We start from the raw sequence: 19,058 nt of genomic DNA, 5'->3' as shown, positions 1-19,058 counted from the left end.
TAAGATCCTGTCTCAAAAAAGTAAAAGGCCCTGGGTCAATCCCTAGTGCTGCCTCCTCAATGTAATTCACATGAAGAAGATAGTAAATACTCAATTAACATTTACTGTTTTCTTTAGGAGGCAGGTCTTCTGTTTTGAATGCTGCTGAAAGATGATGTAGAATAAAAACAAATGTCCTCTGGATCTCACATGGATTGGCTGGTGATCCTGACATGAACAGTGTTAGTGGAGTGATAGATGTCAGATGAAAATTGGTTGAGAAGTTAAGGAAATAAACACATAGTTTTAAAATATGTGTTTTATGAACATGGGAGACACACAACTTTTTTTGGTATGCTAAGTGGAAATTAGGGGAAAGAAAGGAATGCAAAAGAGGATGCTAAGTTTCCTCTAATCTTTCAAAAGGTATATAGTAAATTTTCATGGTAAGATGTTGTGGTCTATAAGGTCACTTTTAGACCCTTAGTTATTACAGATACATCCTCAAGTATTTATGGATGGGTTACAAAACTTAATTGGAAGGCTGCTAGGCTGAGATGGCTCTAATTTGAGCAAGCTGAGACTCTACTCAGGAAATTAACCTATCAGAAACCATCTCTAACTAGGGGCTTTCCATGTTAACGAATCAAATATTTTCTGTCTTGCCACCAAAAATACCATGAAAAAGTTTTTCTCACTCAGTGGAACTGATTGCCTCTATTCATGAGTTGCTTTTGCTCAGACGCCTTTGTAAGATTTAAAATCTAAAACACTCAGGGAAAATAAAATACTTAGGGAAAATAAAACAGAAGGCTAGCTGCCCCCGCCCCAAGGCATAAAACAGCCTTTTATTAAACTAAAACAGGTACATGGAAGTTTGTTATACTCTCCACTTTCTATGTATGAAAATTTCCACAATTAAAAATTTTTTTAAAGGGGCTGGGGAGATACCTCAGTGGCACAAGCGCCTGCCTGGCAAATGCAATGTCCTGAGTTCGATTCCCAGTACCACCCCCCTGCCAAAAAAAATTTCAGTGAGGACAAAAAAAATTTTTTTAAAAAAACAACACACAGCACCACTACCCTCCTTCTTTTTGCTGGGGACAGAATCAAGTGAGGGCTTCACACATGGTAGGCAAAAGCTCTACCACTGAGCTACACCCTCAGACCGGCAAAGACTTTTCTGCTGTCAATGGCAAAGTCTGTGAGATGGTGTAACAATTTGGTTACAATTGTAATTATGAGAAAAAGCAGATGAATATAATGAATATAATCAATTATATACATAACCCCCCCAAGAATTCATTGCACAGCCCCTCATGTGAACAGCTATCTTTTCCTAATATTTCAGTCAGCAAAGGGAGAGGAGAAGGGGTCGGTGGTCCACTTGGGCTCTTTGCTAAGTCTCTACCTAAAGACTGTGGCTGACTAATGTGTGCTCTTTTGGACAACCAGATTATGCAGATGGGCTCATCTACAAAGGGATCCCTAAGGCAGCACATTTCATGTACGAGGAAAATGGAATTAAACAATTTTCTTTATTCTAAATTTGTTTCTTGCTGTGACATAATCTTTGCATACCTTTCAAAACACTGGGGGAAAAATCTGTTCAGAAGAAATTATTTTTTAAAATAAAATTTTGATAAGGTGTAAAGTTCATGTGGTACAAAAATTAAAACTCACAAAAAGGTACACAGAGAAGTCTCTTTCCCATCTAGTTTTTGCCTTTGCCCCACCTACCATTCTTTTACAGGTAACCATTTATCTTATATAACCTGAGTAAACATACAACACAAGCACATACAAACACACTATTTTTCACATAATTGGGGAGTATGATACACATTCACCTTCCTCTCTCCTTTTACAAGATCCCTTGAGATCTCTTTGTATTGTATGTGGAGAAGAGCCTTTATTTGTTTAAATATCTGCATTATATTCCACTCTGCACATGTGTGTTTTAAACAGGTTCCTTATAGATGAACTGGGGTTGTTCCCAAAGATTTTGCTGTTACAAATGATTCTGTAACATTCTTGTAAATTATACCTACACTGCATATACATGAAATGTTATATTTGTATAAAGTTCCTAAAAGGGAGATTGCTGGATCAAAGAGAAAAATCTACTTGCAATGTGACAGATGTTGTCAACTGCCTTCCAGAAAGTTAACAGCATTTTGCACTCTCATCAGCAAGGGATCAGAGCTCCCATTTCCCAAAGTCTTGTCATAATATTCAAATTTTACATTTTTAGTTGGACATGATGGTGCATGCCTGTAATGCCAGCACTTTGGAGGCTGAGGCAGGAGGATCGCTGTGAATTCAAGGCCAGCCTGAGCTATGCAATGACCTCAAGTCCCTACACAGCAAGTCTCTATCTTTAAAAAAAAAACAACAGAAGAGAATTTTTACCAATCTGACAGATGAAAATTGGTAGCTGATATGGTTTTCATTTGCGTTTCATTTTTGGTGTAGCTAAATTTTAAGATTTAACTGAATGTGTAAGTGAGCAGCTTTTCAGTAAATAAGGTCTAGGAGGATATTTTTTATTTGTTTTTATTTTTGTACTGGGTATTGAACTCAGGGCTTTGTGAGAGGCAGGCACTTGTGCCACTGAGCTATATCCCTGGCCCTAGGAGGGTATTTTTTAAAAAGCAATTTATTTAAAGTGTTTTTTCCCCTAGACTCCAGAGCTATAAAAAGCAAAAGCAGCTTTCTTCAGAGGAACTCTTCTTTTGATCATGTTATATCCTTTGCACCCTTAAGTATACTGTCACTACCTAAAAAGGAGATTAAATAACTAAACTAATAACTAAGTTAAAAATCCAAATAGTATCAATGCTAAGTTCTGATACTATTGTTTAACTATTTTGATGCACCTCTCAAATCAATGGACATAACCCAGAAATTTATCACTAAAGACTTGTAGAGTCTGGGTTGAATTTTAAAAAAACCCTCTCCCCTCCCACCTCAGAGTTCCTGTGCCGTGCTCTAGTTTGCATGGCTATAGTCACTGGCTTCCTTTATGGTCTGTTTTTCTAAATCAGGATGTGACATTGTGCAAAGCACCACAAGAAGAGGCTGACTAAGGCTGCCAGATCTCATCTCCATATCCTGGCAAGGAGCACATCACCCACTGCAGAAATAAATGCATGACTCCAGAAAAAAAAAATGTTCTCATGTTTATAATGGTTTTTCTCTAGATTGAAGAGTTTTGTTTTAGTTTTCAAATAAACATGTACAAGGAAATCTGGCAAAAGCTTATTCTTAATATAGGCCACGCTATTTTATTATTTATAATAAAACTATTAAAAGTTATAATAATACCGCATACTAAATATCGTATTTCCAATTTAAACTGCTATTGCAGAGTTTTATAAGAAGTCTTTTAACAAAAAGAGTTATACAGTGTTCAAGCACTGAGAGAGGCTGAAGCAGGAGGATTGCAGGTTCAAGCCCAGCCTAGGCAAATTACTGAGGCCATACCTCAAAACTAAATAAATAAGTAAAGACAGAGATGTAGTTCAATTGCTGAGTACCTCTGGTTCAATCTTCAGTACTGAGGTGGGGGTGAGGGTATATGTGTGTGTGTGTGTGTGATATATATATATATATATATCACACACACAAAATTACAAAGCATGACTTTAATTTTAGCCAGTGTGTATCCGTAAAACTCTACTATTTTCTTAAATTATAAAAATAATTCACATGCCTTCTTCCTTTTCCTCTCTTTGCATTTCCATTCTCTAGAAATAGACACTGCTTACACTTTGGTCTGTGTATCCTTCCATATAATTCATGTGAACAGAAAAAAAATATATGTAATACTATATGATATATATAAAAAATATATATATTATATATATAATATATATATTATATATAAACTCAAAATCCAGAAACATACATGGTTCTTTTAAAGCTTGATCTTTTTATTTTTATTTATTTATTTTTTTGTCTTTTTGAGACAGGGTCTCGATATGCAGTTCAGGCTGGCCTTGAGCTCACTTTGTAGCCCAGGCTGGTCTCAAACTCAACGATCCTCCTGCCTCAGCCTTCCGAGTGCTGGGATTACAGGCATGTGCCACCATGCCCAGCAAGCTTGATTTTTTAAAAAACTCAATGATGTACTTAAAGAGTTATTCTCTTCTGCTGCCTTGTCTTACTGCTCTTTTACTACACAATTAAGACACAGAAAACTTCACAATACAGAGAATATCCTCTTCTTTGTTTTTAAAAAACAGAAAAATTTTAAGTCCAGTGAGTGCAGCTTTTATCCATATGAACACTGTCTTGACAGAGTTATTACCAACAGCGCTATCTCCCAATGTTTCACATTTGCTCACCTCAATTGATTTCACTTTCTGAATTAGGAGAATAGATTGTTATTTTTAAACTCAACAGAAACAAATGGATGCCTTCGTCCATGCCTCTCTTTTTAGTCAATTTAATATTTAATAAAAATAGAAACATTTCCAACAATCTGTTTTTTTTGTTTTTGTTTTGTTTTTCTTCTGGTATGGGGAATCGAACTCAAGACCTTGCACTTGCTAGGCAGGCACTTTGCCGCTGAGCTAAATCCCCAGCCCCACATTTCCAACCATCTTTTACCAAAGTCAAAACCATGGAATCCCACAGGTAGTACATGTGAACCACCTTCACATTGTGCTAATAAATATTTGAGTACGTTGGGAGAACAGAATTGGAAAGAAATGCATGGCACCCTCTGACAGGTACTCTACCAACTCCTACCTATCCTGAATAAATTACGTGAAGCCCTGACATGGTACACAATACATTTTAAATGTGCATACAAATCATTTTTAGCCAGGCATAGTGGTGGTACACCTGTAATCCCAGCACTTGGGAGGCTGAGGCAGGAGGATTGCTGTGAGTGTGAGGCCAGCCTTGGCTACAAAGTAAATTCAAAGCCAGCCTGAACTATATAATGAGACCCTATCTCAAAAAACAAAACACCAAAAAAACCCCAAAACCCAAAAAACCCTGCAACTATTTTTAGAAAATAGCATCCACTTAACAAATGTCAACATGTTGGCCCCAACATTTTATCCTATGAAAGTTTACAATAAAGTTTTTCTTTTTCTCTATTTACCAGGAAAAAGGTCTCCCACTAAAAAGTTTAGAGACTTCTTGGCAAAGAAATATAAAATATTCATATTTTATGAATCATTCAAAATGACTTCATTAGAGGTTGCTCAAGTTCAAGGAGATATACATATGTGTAATTTACTACTAAATCTTTAAAGAGCTCTTGAGACAGAAGGAACAAGCAGCTGATGCTAAGCCCAGGATGTGTGCAGAAACCATTCTCCCCCTCCCATTTAACTTTTTATAGCTAGTAACTTAACTGCTGGGTCATGACATCGCTTAAATCAGTAGAGGGGTCAGACGGGACAATTACAAAAATGGCAAAACTGAAGTCTACATTGAATATGAATCTAAATGAATCACAGAGAGCTGTACTGTTCAATATAGTAGTCACCCAGCCACATGTGTGTGTGTGTATTTATTTATCTATCTATCTATCTATCTATCTATCTATCTATCTATCTATCTATCTATCTTGGTTTTTTGGTTTTTCTCCAGTACCAGGAACCGAACTCACGACCTTGCGCTTGCCAGGCAGGCGCTTTGCCGCTGAGCTAAATCCCCAGCCCCTACATGTGTCTATTTAAATTTAAATAAAATAAAAATTCAGTTCCTCAGTTGTACTGGTCGAATTCAGCCAATTAATAGCTAGTGGCTACTGTATTGGACAGTCAGGAAGAGAATATTTATGTCCATCACTGCATAAAGTTCTAGTGGGTTACACTGACATACACAGAAAGAAAGAAAGTCAGGTTATACTTCAAAACTGGGATTGTGGGGTTTTATTGGTGGTTTAACCTCCCCAAAATCTAACCTTTTATTGAGCATTTAATTCTCACATCATTTACAAGGTAAGTACTATATGACTATAATTGCTCATCCAAACAAATACCGAACAAATAATTTTTTTTTTTTTTTTTGGTTTTTTTTCCAGTCCAAACAAATAATTCTGAGAAGAAATGTATTTAAAAACTCGGAAGTTCTGGAAGCGCTCCACGCCCCCACGTGCATGCACGCATGAGGGGGTCTGAAGTAGTTATCTGTAATTAAGTATTAATAGTTCTACAGTGAAACACATGAATATCCACACTAAGTATGGATTATAAATAGCCTTATTATTTTAGGTCAGGTTTTTCTTCAAAATAAGTTACAACAAAACTGATTTTCAGTTTTGGGCTTCAAGAATTGTGGGCTTGGGGCTGGGGATTTAGCTCAGCGGCAAAAGCGCCTGCCTGGCAAGCGCAAGGTCATGAGTTCGGTTCCCGGTACCGGAGAAAAACCAACAACAACAAAAAAAAAAGAATTGTGGGCCTCTGGGATTACGTAATAATAGTAATTTTTAAAAAAAGATCAGGAGCTAAGTGCAGTTCTGAATGCAGATGAGCTAATGTGAGTCTTCTCAAACATTATCATCTGCTCTAAACTGGATGACAAACTTAAAAGCCGACCTGAGCTGCTCTCTCCAATCATACTGTAACTAGGGGTCTGCTTTTCCCAGGGCAGGCCTGCACACCCTTCCAGGGTCTATAAAACCTTCCAGCCCTGGGGAACTTGAACGCCCAGCACAGATAAAGATGATACTGCTCTCATGCTACTGAAAACTGTTACTTTCTTAAAATAACCCAGTATTTATGAATTTTAAAGTGGCTCATATAGATTCCACATTATACTGGTGGAGATACGTGAACTTGAGGGGAAAGTATCAGGTTGGGTTAAACAACTAATGGAAAATTCTCTTTGGCCACGTTTTAAAAAAATTTTTTTTTACCAGCCCTAGAATCTAATCCACAAGCTCTTTTTTCCCTTCTACCAAACAGTCTGCTTTGTCTGCTATTTGTCCATGCCCCTGGCCTTTCACCTACTTTCTAAGTCCGCAGAAACAGCCATGTAGCTGTTTCTGAAATGCCCTAAGGTTTTCACTGCTGGTCATGATGGGGAGTGTGAGGGGGAAGAGCACTGCTTCTGACCCCCCTCTATTCTCACTGCCCACATGAAGAACTGAGTTGAAGAAATTCTTACTAAAGTGCAAAACGAAGTAAATACACACACTTAAAGACACACCCAGGTCAGGCTAGTCAAATATACTTTAACAGAACTGAAGACTTTGCCAAGTGATGTAGAGGTCAGCTGCTAAGTTGAAATACTTTATACAGTAACCAATAATTCTTTTTTGAATTATTAATTTTATTGGTACATTTGTGACATACACAATGATCACATTCATCCAGGTAACGTGTGCCTGTACATAATTCATCTTAACACTTTCCCTCCCTTCTCTTCAATCCCCTGTCCCCTCTCCACTTACAAAACTTTGTTTATATTGTTTTCCTTCCAGTCTTTTTCAATTTTTGTTTTATGCCTGTTCCACTCCTTTCCTTTCCTTCCATTTCCTTTTCCCTTCCCTCCCCTCCCCTCCTCTCCCTTTTCCTTCCCTTCCCTTTCCTCTCCTACCTTCCCTTGTTTCCCCTCCCATTTAAATGTTTTCTTCCTACTTCCCAACATCTAACCTCCATTTTCGTCCTCTGCCCTTTGGATTTCTCACACAAGAGAAACAAGGTGATATTTAAACAAGTGTGTTTGAGTTATTTCACTTAAAATTATTTTCTCAAGGTGCATCCATTTAAAAAAAAATCAAGTTTATCCTTCTTTACAACACAGTAGTACTCCACTATATATAAAAAATGACATTTTCTTCATCCATTCATCTGTTAAGGGGCATTTGGGCTGTTTCTGAGATTTAGCTACTGCAAATTGTGCTGCTATAAACATGGGGTACATATGTAGTATGATGCTTTTAATTTTGGGGGAGCTATCTGCAAGAGGAATAGCTGGATCAAATGGAATCTCTAGTTTTTTGTGGAATCTCCATACTGTTTGGTTCCAGGGTGATTGTACCAATTTACACTCTCATCAAGAATGGAGAAGGGTTCCTTTTTCCCCACATCCCCTCCAGCATTTGTTATTGGTTGGTTTCTTGACGATAGCCTTTCTTTCTGGAATGAAATGGAATCTCAGTGTGTGTGCATTTTTTTTTTTTTTTGCTATCGGGAATCGAACTCAGGACCTTGCACTTGCCAGGCAGGCGCTGTACCACTGAGCTACATCAGTGCTGTTTTAATTTGCCTTTGTTGAATGACCAGTGATGTTGAATTTTTTTCATATAGTTATTTACTGTTTCTACTACTTCACCTGAGAAATGTCTATTAAAAGATGCCCATTTTTAGACTGGGTCTCTAAATTTGGGGGGAGGTCTGGCTTCTTTTTCTTTTCAGTTCTTTATCTACTCTAGATTTTTTACATTCTTCCAAGCTTTTACCTTAGTAGACAAGAGCAAAAAGCTACCAGAAAGTCCTCTCCTATCTATGCTATCTACCCTAAGATTTTAAAAACTGTACTGGATTTTAGTAACTATAGTCAAATGTCTTCTTTCTAGCTACTTTGCCAGCAAGTGCTTATAATACATATCCTGCTAAAAACCATGCCAAACTGACACACAGAGAGTACTATTCTATAACATGTTCTATGGTTCAGCCTTCCATACAATGGAAGCATTCTTTTCTGCTCAACTACCATTCCACGCCTAAACAGACACAGCCTTAGCTCAGTACGTCTCAAAATTTTTTGGTTGCAGGGCCATTTACAGTCTTAAAATGGATGGCCTCTAAGAGCTTGTGTTCATGTGAATTATAGTGATATTTACAATAATAAAAATTTGAAGTGCTTTCATCTGCACTGGGGATGCAAATTAAAATTATGTAGCAGAGTCAAAAAATTTTTTTTAAACTGAAATCTGATGTTGCTCATGCACACCTGTAATTTTAGCACTGAGAGGCTGAGACAGGAGGACCACTGTGAGTTTGAGGTCAGCCTGGGCTACCTAGTGAGATCAAGGCCAGCCTGAACTACAGAGTGAGACCCTGTCTCAAAAAAATAAAAACAAAACAAAACACAGCCAGGCATGGTGGCACACGCCTGTAATCCCAGCACTAGGGAGGCTGAGGCAGCAGGATAGCCACGGGTTCGGGGTCAGTCAGGCTACAACAATGAGACCCTGTCTCAAAAAACAAAAACAAACAAATAAAAAAACAGGCCACACTCTGTTACCTTAGACCTTTATTTAACATAAGCTCTGGCTACAGAAACCATTAGCACCTTCTCACAAGTAATCCCCACACATACACATCACAAAACACCAAAAGATACTTGAATATTTTTGCTGTCCAAGAGTTTTAGATTCAGTTACATGTAGAAAATGATTTGTAGTCCAGGCTTAAAAAGAAATGTGATGGTTTTCTCCTTTATGGCAATGTCCTGAAATATAACTGAATTTGTATTTTTACCTAAAAAAAAATTTGTCTAACATAATGCCCACAATACTGTAATTTTCCTCTACATTTTCCCATATTTTAAGGGGAAAAAACAAATTTGAGCCATATTGTGCCTCGTGACATTTTAGTCACAGACAGAGTATGAGACAGCTTAGTAACACTGTGGCCACTTATGTGTAAGTATACCCTATGATGTTCATACAGTGACAAAACTGCCCAGTGGCACATTTGTCAGAATGCATCTCTGTTGTTAATTAACCAATGTATGATGGTATTTTAAGATTAGTAATAGCTGTCTTATCAAATACAAATCTAACACATTAAATTTATATACTTATGTGCAAGGTACAAAAAGTAAGATAGTCCCTTAAGGTTATGATCTAACAGAAAGACATAATATATAAGGTGGCAGAATGCAATGTTTTAATAGAGAAAATAATGCATTGTGGAAAATGCTATGGGTTGTCACATACTTGGGGTCAGCAAATCATGGCCTCTTGCTATTCCAATGAACATAGCCAAGTTTGTTCTTTAGTATTACCTATACACTTCAACAGCTGAATTGAGTATTTGTGACAGAGATCATATGGTCCACAAAGGTCTATATATTTACTATATCTGGACCTTTACAGCAAGTTTGCCAACAATGCTGCATACCATTGCTTAATGTACAAAGGTACCTGCCAAAGGCACTGCAAGTATTAAAGCACAGCCCACCCCTTCTGCCCAGGGGAATTATGTTGGTAATGGTTAAAGGTTGGTGAACCTTCATGTGCTGGTGGGTAGGTTCAGTCGCCTGGAAGGAGGGCAGTATTTGTGATCTCTGAGCTGACTTGGCCAGACAGGTTCCATTTCTGACCTTCCTATGTAGGGTGGGCATGGGGGTTAGCAACAGTCCTTCGCATCTCAGAGTCAGGCCATGAAGACAGGGCTGGCTTTCAAATATCAAAATATTATTATCCTGTCATTGGTACCAAATAGTTCATTATCCTTTCTTTACTATTTTTTATGGAAAGAACACAGAAGAAATGCACCGTATTTTTAATAGCTACATTTTACTAAGACTAGTACAGTGAAAAATGATTGCTTCCATCAGAAATATTGGTGACCAACCAAATTCATATAAAAGGTATTAGTCTTCAAAGCTAGAATCATTTTGTTTTCAGATGTAATTTACTACCTACAAGAGGTAACAATGATTTTACAGGGTAGTGACAGAGAAGATCTCGTATTAAAGGTTTCCCTTGGTATACGCTTCAAACTCTTTCCTACAAAAAATCCTGTTAGGTCCTCAGATTACAATTTCAATAGCATTGAATTTTATTGTGATTTCAGCATATATCCAGCAACATACATTGTGACTCTTGGCTATAACAGAAATATTTACAAGGCATAGGGGAAAATCAGGCAACGGGGTTCCTCAGACACAGCAAATAGGTACAACAAGCTGGGATAAAGTAGTTTATTTTGCCAAGGGACTAATTTACAGGACAAAATATATAATGACATTTTTAATGACATCTTTGTAGCACTATCCAAGATAACTTAAGTACTTAAATAAATCTCTTGAAACTGCAAAAATTTGTGTTAACATTTTTAACAGGATTAGTACTTCATAAAGGAACTACTTCTAAATGTCTAAATGCCATCTCTGAATGTGTGCTCACAAAACCTAATAAAACCTGGATATGTACCCCCAAAAATTGAAAGTGGGGACTCAAGCACACACTTGTACACCAATTTTCACAGCAGTGTAATTCACAACAGTTCAAACATGGAAGCAGCCCAAGTGTCCATCAATGAATGAGTGGATAAAAAAGGTGTCGTAGGGCTGGGGGTACAGCTCAGTGGCAAAAGCACTTGCCTGGCAAGCACAAGGTCCTGAGTTCAATTCCCAGCACCAAAAAAAAAAAAAAAAGATGTGGTATACACATACAATTGAATAGTAACATCACTCAGACTTGGAAATTTTGATACATGCTAAAATTTAAATGCATTTTGAAAACATTATGATAGGGGAAATAAACCAAATACAAAAGGATAAATGTTTTATTTGCACTTTCTAATGTACGATTTCACTTACAAAAAGACCTAGAATAGACACATTCATAGAAACATAAAGAACAGAGGTTAACAGGGTGGAGGAGAAAAGGAATGGAGAGCACTGTTTAATCTGGAAATGAGTGGTGGTAACAGTGCACCAAACATAAGTATACTACTAATGGCACTGGACTATGCACTTACAAATGATTTAGTAAACTGAAAACTTTAAGTACACTTTTGTCACAATAAGAAATTTTATAAAATTTAAAAGGATTTAAAATACTGAAAAATGTCTGATATAACGTTTGTAATCTAACTCATTTAGCTGGGCATGGTGGTGCAGGCCTGTAATCCTACCTCTCAGGAGGCTGAAGCAGGACTGCTGGGAGTTCAAGGTCAGCCTGGACTACAAAGTGAGCTCAGGGCCAGCCTGAACTGCATAGTGAAAACTCTGCCTCAAACACACACACACACACCCAAACTAAACCAAACAAAAAACAAAAACAATAAAGCCTCACACTAAAAGCAGTCTAGAAAGCATTCACATAATTCCAAAATCTAGACTGGAAAATTTCTGATGACTTCAAAAACAGATGCTACAGGTTGAAGGTTAGTTACTTTCTTGGAGCTCACCTATCCTAGTGATAAAACTAGTTGTGTGGATAAGTGAAAAAGAACAAAATAATTTATGTTATGGTGCTCCTATTACTTCTACCAAGTTAAACCCTTAAAGTTAAAAAGGACTGTCTCCTCAACCTCTGGAACATGGGGTATCCCCCCCCCCCGCCTCACCCCCGTGTGTGTGTGTGTGTGTGTGTGTGTGTGTGTGTGTGTGTAAGACAGGATCTTACTATGTAGTTCAAGCTAGCCTTGAATTTAAGTGATCCTCCTGCTTCAGCCTCCAAGCGCTGAGATTATAGGTGTGTACCACCATGCCTGGCAAGGGGAATTTCTAAGAGACTGAATTTCAATAATAAATATTCGATGTTCTTGGGGATATCTCCACCTACACATATTATGGTCACCACAAATTCAACACACCTAAAAATCAAACTACTATATCTATTGTCTGTGAAAAGTTCCAGTGAGCTAAACTGTTTCTGGTAACTTTTCTATCTTATGATACATGATCCTATTTTAGAGTACTCTGCCTGGTGCTGGTACTCCGTGATAAAAGACTCAGCCCTGATATCCACCAAGAATTACCCAAAGGAGAGACAGGAGATGGCAACAAAATACCAGGTTAAACTCTGATACAGATTCACTGTGGGAGTTTAGCTTGGTAAGAAGTAGAAACAGAAGAGGTGATGATGTATACAAACTATTTTGAAAGAACAATCAATGGAATCTAGTGAAACACTGGACAAAGAATGAAGGAGGGGTAGAACTCAAAACATCTATGGGTAATAATAAACACTAATCTGACCTGCTGACAGCAGAGGACATCTGACTGTGTACCCAAATCCCAATTCAGGGACCCAATGTGTGTACCAAGAGGCAGTAGAAAGCCACAAGTGGAGGCAGAACTCTCTGGACACAGTCCCCCTGCATCTAGCCCAATGTTTACTTAATCAACAAACCCAAACAGCACCAGCAATTAGTGACATCCAGATACTCTACCTTTGTAATGCAGAACTGGGATATTCTACTACCTTCTGACATTTTCTCTTCTAACTTCATCTTCCAGAGCCTTGACACTAACAGGACTAGCTCTTACAGAAAAATGTTTCTACTCTGCACTTTACCTTTGCTTTCATTTTTTTTTTCCTGAACAGCTGATACAATGGAAATTAGGAGATAACTACACAAGAGCTGAGAAATCTTTCTGAGATACAAAGAAGAATTAAGCATTAAGTACATATAAAGGGCAAACAGAGAGGATGAGATTCAAGAGAGGTGACCAAGATAATATGGACTGAAGGAGTGTTAGAAGTAGAATACAGACATAGCTTGTATAGCCCCAAAGGTCCACGCTTCCATTATGCAATAACTCTTAACATTAAGTGGAACAGCAGGAAGCCTGAGAGTGTACCGTTTGACTTGAGAAGTTACAGGTGATTTTTAAGAGCAGTTTCAACAGAATTGTGGGTAAAGAGAAAATGGAAGGAGGGCATTTATATTGTTTCTTGAGGAAGCCTAGCAGTGGAGAATAGGAATGAAACTGAATAGCAATGTGAAAGGCCAAGAGATATTTTGTTTGATTGATTGAGACCTACGCCACTCTGAAGACAAAAGTCTGATAACCAGAGAATGACTGGGCAAGATTCTAGAGAAAATAAGAGTTAGGTTTGCAGAGAAAAAAAATAATTCTTTACTGAAACCAGAAAGTTTACATAAATAATAAAAATGAAAAATAGCAATAAAGGGTTGAAGAAGAGATGTGATGTTATGCAAGTAGGCATGCCAGAAAGCCATACTTACCCATAAAATAAGATACAGGATTATTCAGTGTGAAAGCAAGAAGGTATAACAGGTTCAAAGGAAAGGAAAGGTTCAGAAGTACAACAAGCTGAAATTTTCTTAAATTTAAGGATTGCTTTCTTAAATTTAAGGATTAGTTTCATAGAATGATCACTTACTTTTAGGTATACTTACTTCCTTTCAAGAATAATGAGTACCCATATGCTGTGGATATCAGCCAAGTAAAAAGCCAAACAAAGACCTTAATAGTGGGCAAGGTGAACTGTGGAAGGTTTCCCACAAGACTGGCAGGGGAAATGGCATTTTAAGCAAGACAAATGGCACAGATAATGTAAGAAGTTGGAAATACACCAAATTAGCTTGGCTGGAGGAGGAACAATATCTAAGAAAATAGCAGTGAACAAGGAAACATGAGGCCAACAAAGAAGTGCCATGAAAAGTGGTATACAAGAGTTAAGATCACAGACCTTTGCAGCAAACCTCTGGGTTTAATTCCTAACTGTCCTGGGTACACTTTGTAACCTTGGGCAACTTAACTTCACTGGTCTTCCATGTCTGCATGTGTAAAATGAGAGTAGTAATATATATCTCAAAGGATACGGCCTAAACAAGTGTTATCTGGTAGATGGAATATTAACAGAAATGTTATAATGTTCAGAGGAATCACTTTAAATTATTCAAAGGGATAATAAAATGAATGACAAAAATATTTTAATAATTCTATGGGTGTAACAGTTAATATTTACTAAAGATTTGGCTTATTCTGAATCCTCATGAACATTTTATGAAATTTTACTTTTATTAGCCCTAATTTACATATAAGGAACTGAGGAAAAGGGAGGTGAAATATCTTACAAAGTAAGTGATTCTGGATTCAAATTTAGGTAATTTGGTCCAAGAGCTCTAAAGTGCCTTACCTTGCCATCTGGGGTTTCTCACGGGAAGACTTCCCTCTGTTACTAGTAAAAATAATCAGGTACTGAAAATAACTTGCCATTTTCCAACAGACAAATCAAATCAAAGTCAGGCTCGGAGCCTCATTTTTCTTTCACAGTCCCAAGTTACAGTACACAGAATAACTAGAAATGAGGTAAGGCTGCTTGTAGTAGAGTGGTAGGGGAAACTGTTACCCCTCTGAAGTTAAACTCTTCTGTATTTTCCACTGACACAGAGACTCTCATATGGCTACTGAGATCTCTCCCCTCATCCTGCTTCACTTTCACCTATAGGACTCTAATGCTGATATTCCGTTTCAATTTTGATCCCCTTCACGTGCTGGACCAGTTTTATCTACATTAAGTATTACCACAGAGTATACAAAGAAGGCATACCCATACATAGTATTAACAGATGCCAAGACTGACCATGGATGAAGGTCTGTAACAGAAAAACACAGGTAGCTGGGCATGGTGGCACACAACTGTAATCTCAGCACTTGAGAGGGTCAGGCAGAAGGATTGTCATGAATTCCAGGCCAGCTTGGGCCACATAGTGAGACCCTGTCTCAAAAAAAAAAAAACAAAAACCAGAAAAGAAAAACACAGATAATTTATGACTTAAAACTGGATATAACCTGTTAACTGGCTCCAATCAGTAGTAAAGTTAAGGTTTCCAAATAATATATTAAAAAAATCATACCTTTTAAGGCTCTGAAAGTTTTATCATTATCTCTTACTGTATGTGTTAAAGATACACTTTATAATAAATCCAAGACCAAGGATGCTGATACTGACTTCAGAATTTAAGTCGTATCTAATTACAGCATGTTAAAAATGATTAACAGTAAAGCCAACATTCCTCAGCCCAACATAAAAGGCAATTTATAATGCAGCAGTCATATAATAAAATGCCCCCACCTCCAGGAGGAAAGTTTTGTTGTCACTTGCTCTGGTATTATATGTTTACACTAAGCTCATATGTGAATTTCAAATTCCTCTTGGCCCCATCTACTCTCATTTTGAAAGGGGTCCAACTTCTACCCTTGAGGTTCCATAACACAACCCTCTGAAATGCAGTATCTATTTTAACATGCCTTTAATATATGATGGAGTGACCCAGAGGAAACAGATATTGTAAGAACTTTAATGATGTGCATCAGAGTTGGGGGACAGTAGGCAAACAGTCTGCAGACTTTGTTCTTACTAAAAAAAATTCTTAAGTAGTATTCCTAAAGCAGATTCTATGGAATAAAAGTTTCTTAAGCAATTTAATTGATTTACCTGACTAAAAGCAGTGGTGGAATTAAAATCAATTTAATTGATTTTACCTGACTAAAAGATAGGTTTAGTAAATAATGAACTAAACACGATTAACTTGATGCCTGGACTTTGTGTTTTTGTACTTAGTAGAGCTCATAATATATATTCCCACAAAATTTATATTCTTTCTCTCTTATTTTGTTCTCAGAGCATCTACAAATTTTGTATTCTGTAAGATATACTTTGGGAAGAATTTGCTTCAAAATACTTTTTTTCAACATAAGGCCAATTAAAAACCTTGTAATTGACTCTAATTCAGAAATTAAATACAAATAATAACAATAATAGCAAGAAATATCTGTGAAGTATTTATGATGTGCCCTATGAAACTTGAATTTCATTATTTCTCATCACTACCCTGAGGTAGGCAATTTTTATTACCTCTAATTTACACATGAGAGATGAACAGAAAGTTGAAACCCATTCAGTGTTACAAAGTTAGTAAGTGACGAAGTCTGTATTCAAATCCTAGAACTAAAGTACTGTTTGTTAAGCGTCTCCAAGGGTAGGCACTTAGCTATGTGGAGAAGACTCTTCTGTCCTTGGTAATAACAAGGATAACTGCTACCCTTGTTCTTTCAGAGGTATACCCAGAAGATCCATTACTCAGGTGTCTAGCTGGTGTTAACCCACTTTCACTCTCTAAAAAGATTCAAATCAAATATGCAAACTGCTGTCTAGGACTGCAGGAGGGGAAATATTTCAAATATACTATCAGAAACTGAAATAGGAATGAGAAGCTCTGGAGTGATTTTACTTTTGAACTTTCTAATCTTGACAAAAGGTGAGGTACTTACAAAATGAACTGTCAAAACTGAAAAGTCACACTTGGAAAAACTGTTTTTGGTTGGTAGCTATAAAGGCTTTTGGATTCTATTGGATTTCTGACAATCCTGAGAATGATTCAGAGAAAATTTGACTTTGCAGTAGTCAAATTCTTGGTTACAGTTTAAATTATAGTATTTGTTTGGGTTTGGTTTTTTGGGAGGAACACTTTCGCTATGTAGTTCAGGTTAGCTTTGAACTCACAGGGATCCTCCTGCCTCAGCCCCTCAAATGCTGGGACTACAGGTGTGTGCCACCATGCCCAGACAGATTGTGTTATTTTGAAAGTTGAGGTTATATAAATTTTCCAAATTTCCTTTTCCACAGCGGTGCTACAATACCCAAACAAATGTTATCTGGCCTCCCATATATAATAAATATTAAAATTTTAAAAGGGGAACTAATTATTTTAAAAGTATTTAAATAACCAAACAAAACCCTACCTTGAAAGTCCTATGAGACCAAGAAATAACACTGCTGCTATAACAACAGTATGTGATAATAAGCCAATACTTTTTTGGGCTCTTGCTGTGTGTCAGATAATGTTCAAGCCATTTAAATTTTATCTTAGCTTATTTTTTCTTAGTTATACCCCTATGAGTAAGATACTTTTACTATCAGCTTGAGAGGTAAGGGTACTGAGGCAGAGAGAGATTAACAAATTTGCTTAAGGACATACAGCTTGAGGAAGAACTAGTATTCTGGCCTAGAGGTCATGCTTTAAAACCATTTCACAATACTCCCTTCTCAAACCTTACTTACTCTCTCAATCTCAGCCTAGATCATTAAGTTGTAGCATGGATCAAAATGCACCTTCTGGGACTGAGGGTGTAGCTCTGGGACGGAGCACTTGTCTAGCATGTGCGAATTCCTGGGTTCAATAGCCAGTGGAAGGAAGGAAGGAAGGAAGGAAGGAAGGAAAGGAGGAAGGAAAAGATAAAGATAAGATAAAGAATGAAGGGAGGGATGGAGAGGACAAAGACAAGCCACAGTCTGGGAGAAAACACCGGCTACAAAATCAGATAAAGGACTGATAACTAGAACAAGTAATCCCAGCACTTGGGAGGCTGAGGCAGGAGGATCTTTGCGAGTTCGAGACCAGCCTGGGCTACACAATGAGCTCAAGGCCGGCCTGAACTGCACAGCGAGACCTTGTCTCAAAAAGACAAAACAAAACAAAACAAAAACAAAAACAAAAACAAACAAAAAACCAGTCTCCCATCAAAATATGAAAACAACTCAATTTAAAAAGTGAGCAAAAGATGTGTAGAGACCTGCCACTAGAGAAGAGAAACATAGCAAATAAGTATACGAAGAGATGCTCAATCATCATTAGTCACTAAGGAAACCAAACACAGATATTACTACATACTTACCAGAACAGTTCAAGTTAAGGAAATTTTTTTTAAAAAAGTGACCATAACAAGTGCTGGTGAGGAATGCAGAATGGCACAGTCACTTTAGGAAGAAATCAACAATTTAACATAGTGCTAACTACTTTCCTTATGACTCAAGAAAAATGAAAATACATATCCTCACAAACTACTGAACTTGAAGGTTTATAGCTGCTTTATTCAGAACTGTCAACAACTGGAAACAACTCAAATGTCCATCAACCAGTGAGTAAACAAAGCATGGTACCTTTATACAATGATGTACTCAGCAATAAAAAGGAATTACTGATAGATGCAATGTGGATGAATCTCAGATGCACTGTGCTAGGTAAAAGAAGGCAGTTACAAATGTGATCCCATTTATGTGACATTCTGGAAAAAAAAGGAAGTGGATGCCTAAAAGTGAGACAGTGCTAAAATCTGTACAGTATACTGTTTTTTCCCACACATACGTATCTATGACAAAGGATAATTTTAAAGTTAGGAATAGTTAAGATACTAACAACAATATAGCATAATGAAATAGAACTGGTGCATGGCTATAAATGCCTCCAGCTTCTCTGCAGGTTGAGGCATGAAGACTGAGTGAGATCCTGTATCAAAAAAAAAAAATTTTTTTTTCTTTAAGGGTTAGAGTTATAGCTCAGTAGAAGAGTACCTGCCTGGTATGCATGAGGCTCTGGTATGCATGATGCCCA

At 37.2% G+C, this 19,058-nt stretch overlaps 1 protein-coding gene across 1 annotated transcript in view; it reads right to left on the bottom strand.

Moving 5' to 3' along the window:
* Sppl3 (signal peptide peptidase like 3) overlaps window positions 1-15,326 on the bottom strand; it is a 55,889-nt gene extending 40,563 nt beyond the window's left edge. The window contains exon 1 of the mRNA XM_005396491.2: window positions 15,248-15,326. Coding sequence (XP_005396548.1) covers window positions 15,248-15,291 — 44 coding nt within the window. The 5' untranslated portion in view covers window positions 15,292-15,326. The remainder of the gene's footprint in view (window positions 1-15,247) is intronic.
* Window positions 15,327-19,058: the final 3,732 nt, after the last annotated feature.

Source organism: Chinchilla lanigera, unplaced genomic scaffold (genome assembly GCF_000276665.1).
Source record: "Chinchilla lanigera isolate Chin_1 unplaced genomic scaffold, ChiLan1.0 scaffold00054, whole genome shotgun sequence".
Lineage (NCBI taxonomy): Eukaryota > Metazoa > Chordata > Mammalia > Rodentia > Chinchillidae > Chinchilla > Chinchilla lanigera.
Note: the sequence above shows the minus strand (reverse complement) of the source record. Positions and strands in the feature narration are given on the sequence as shown.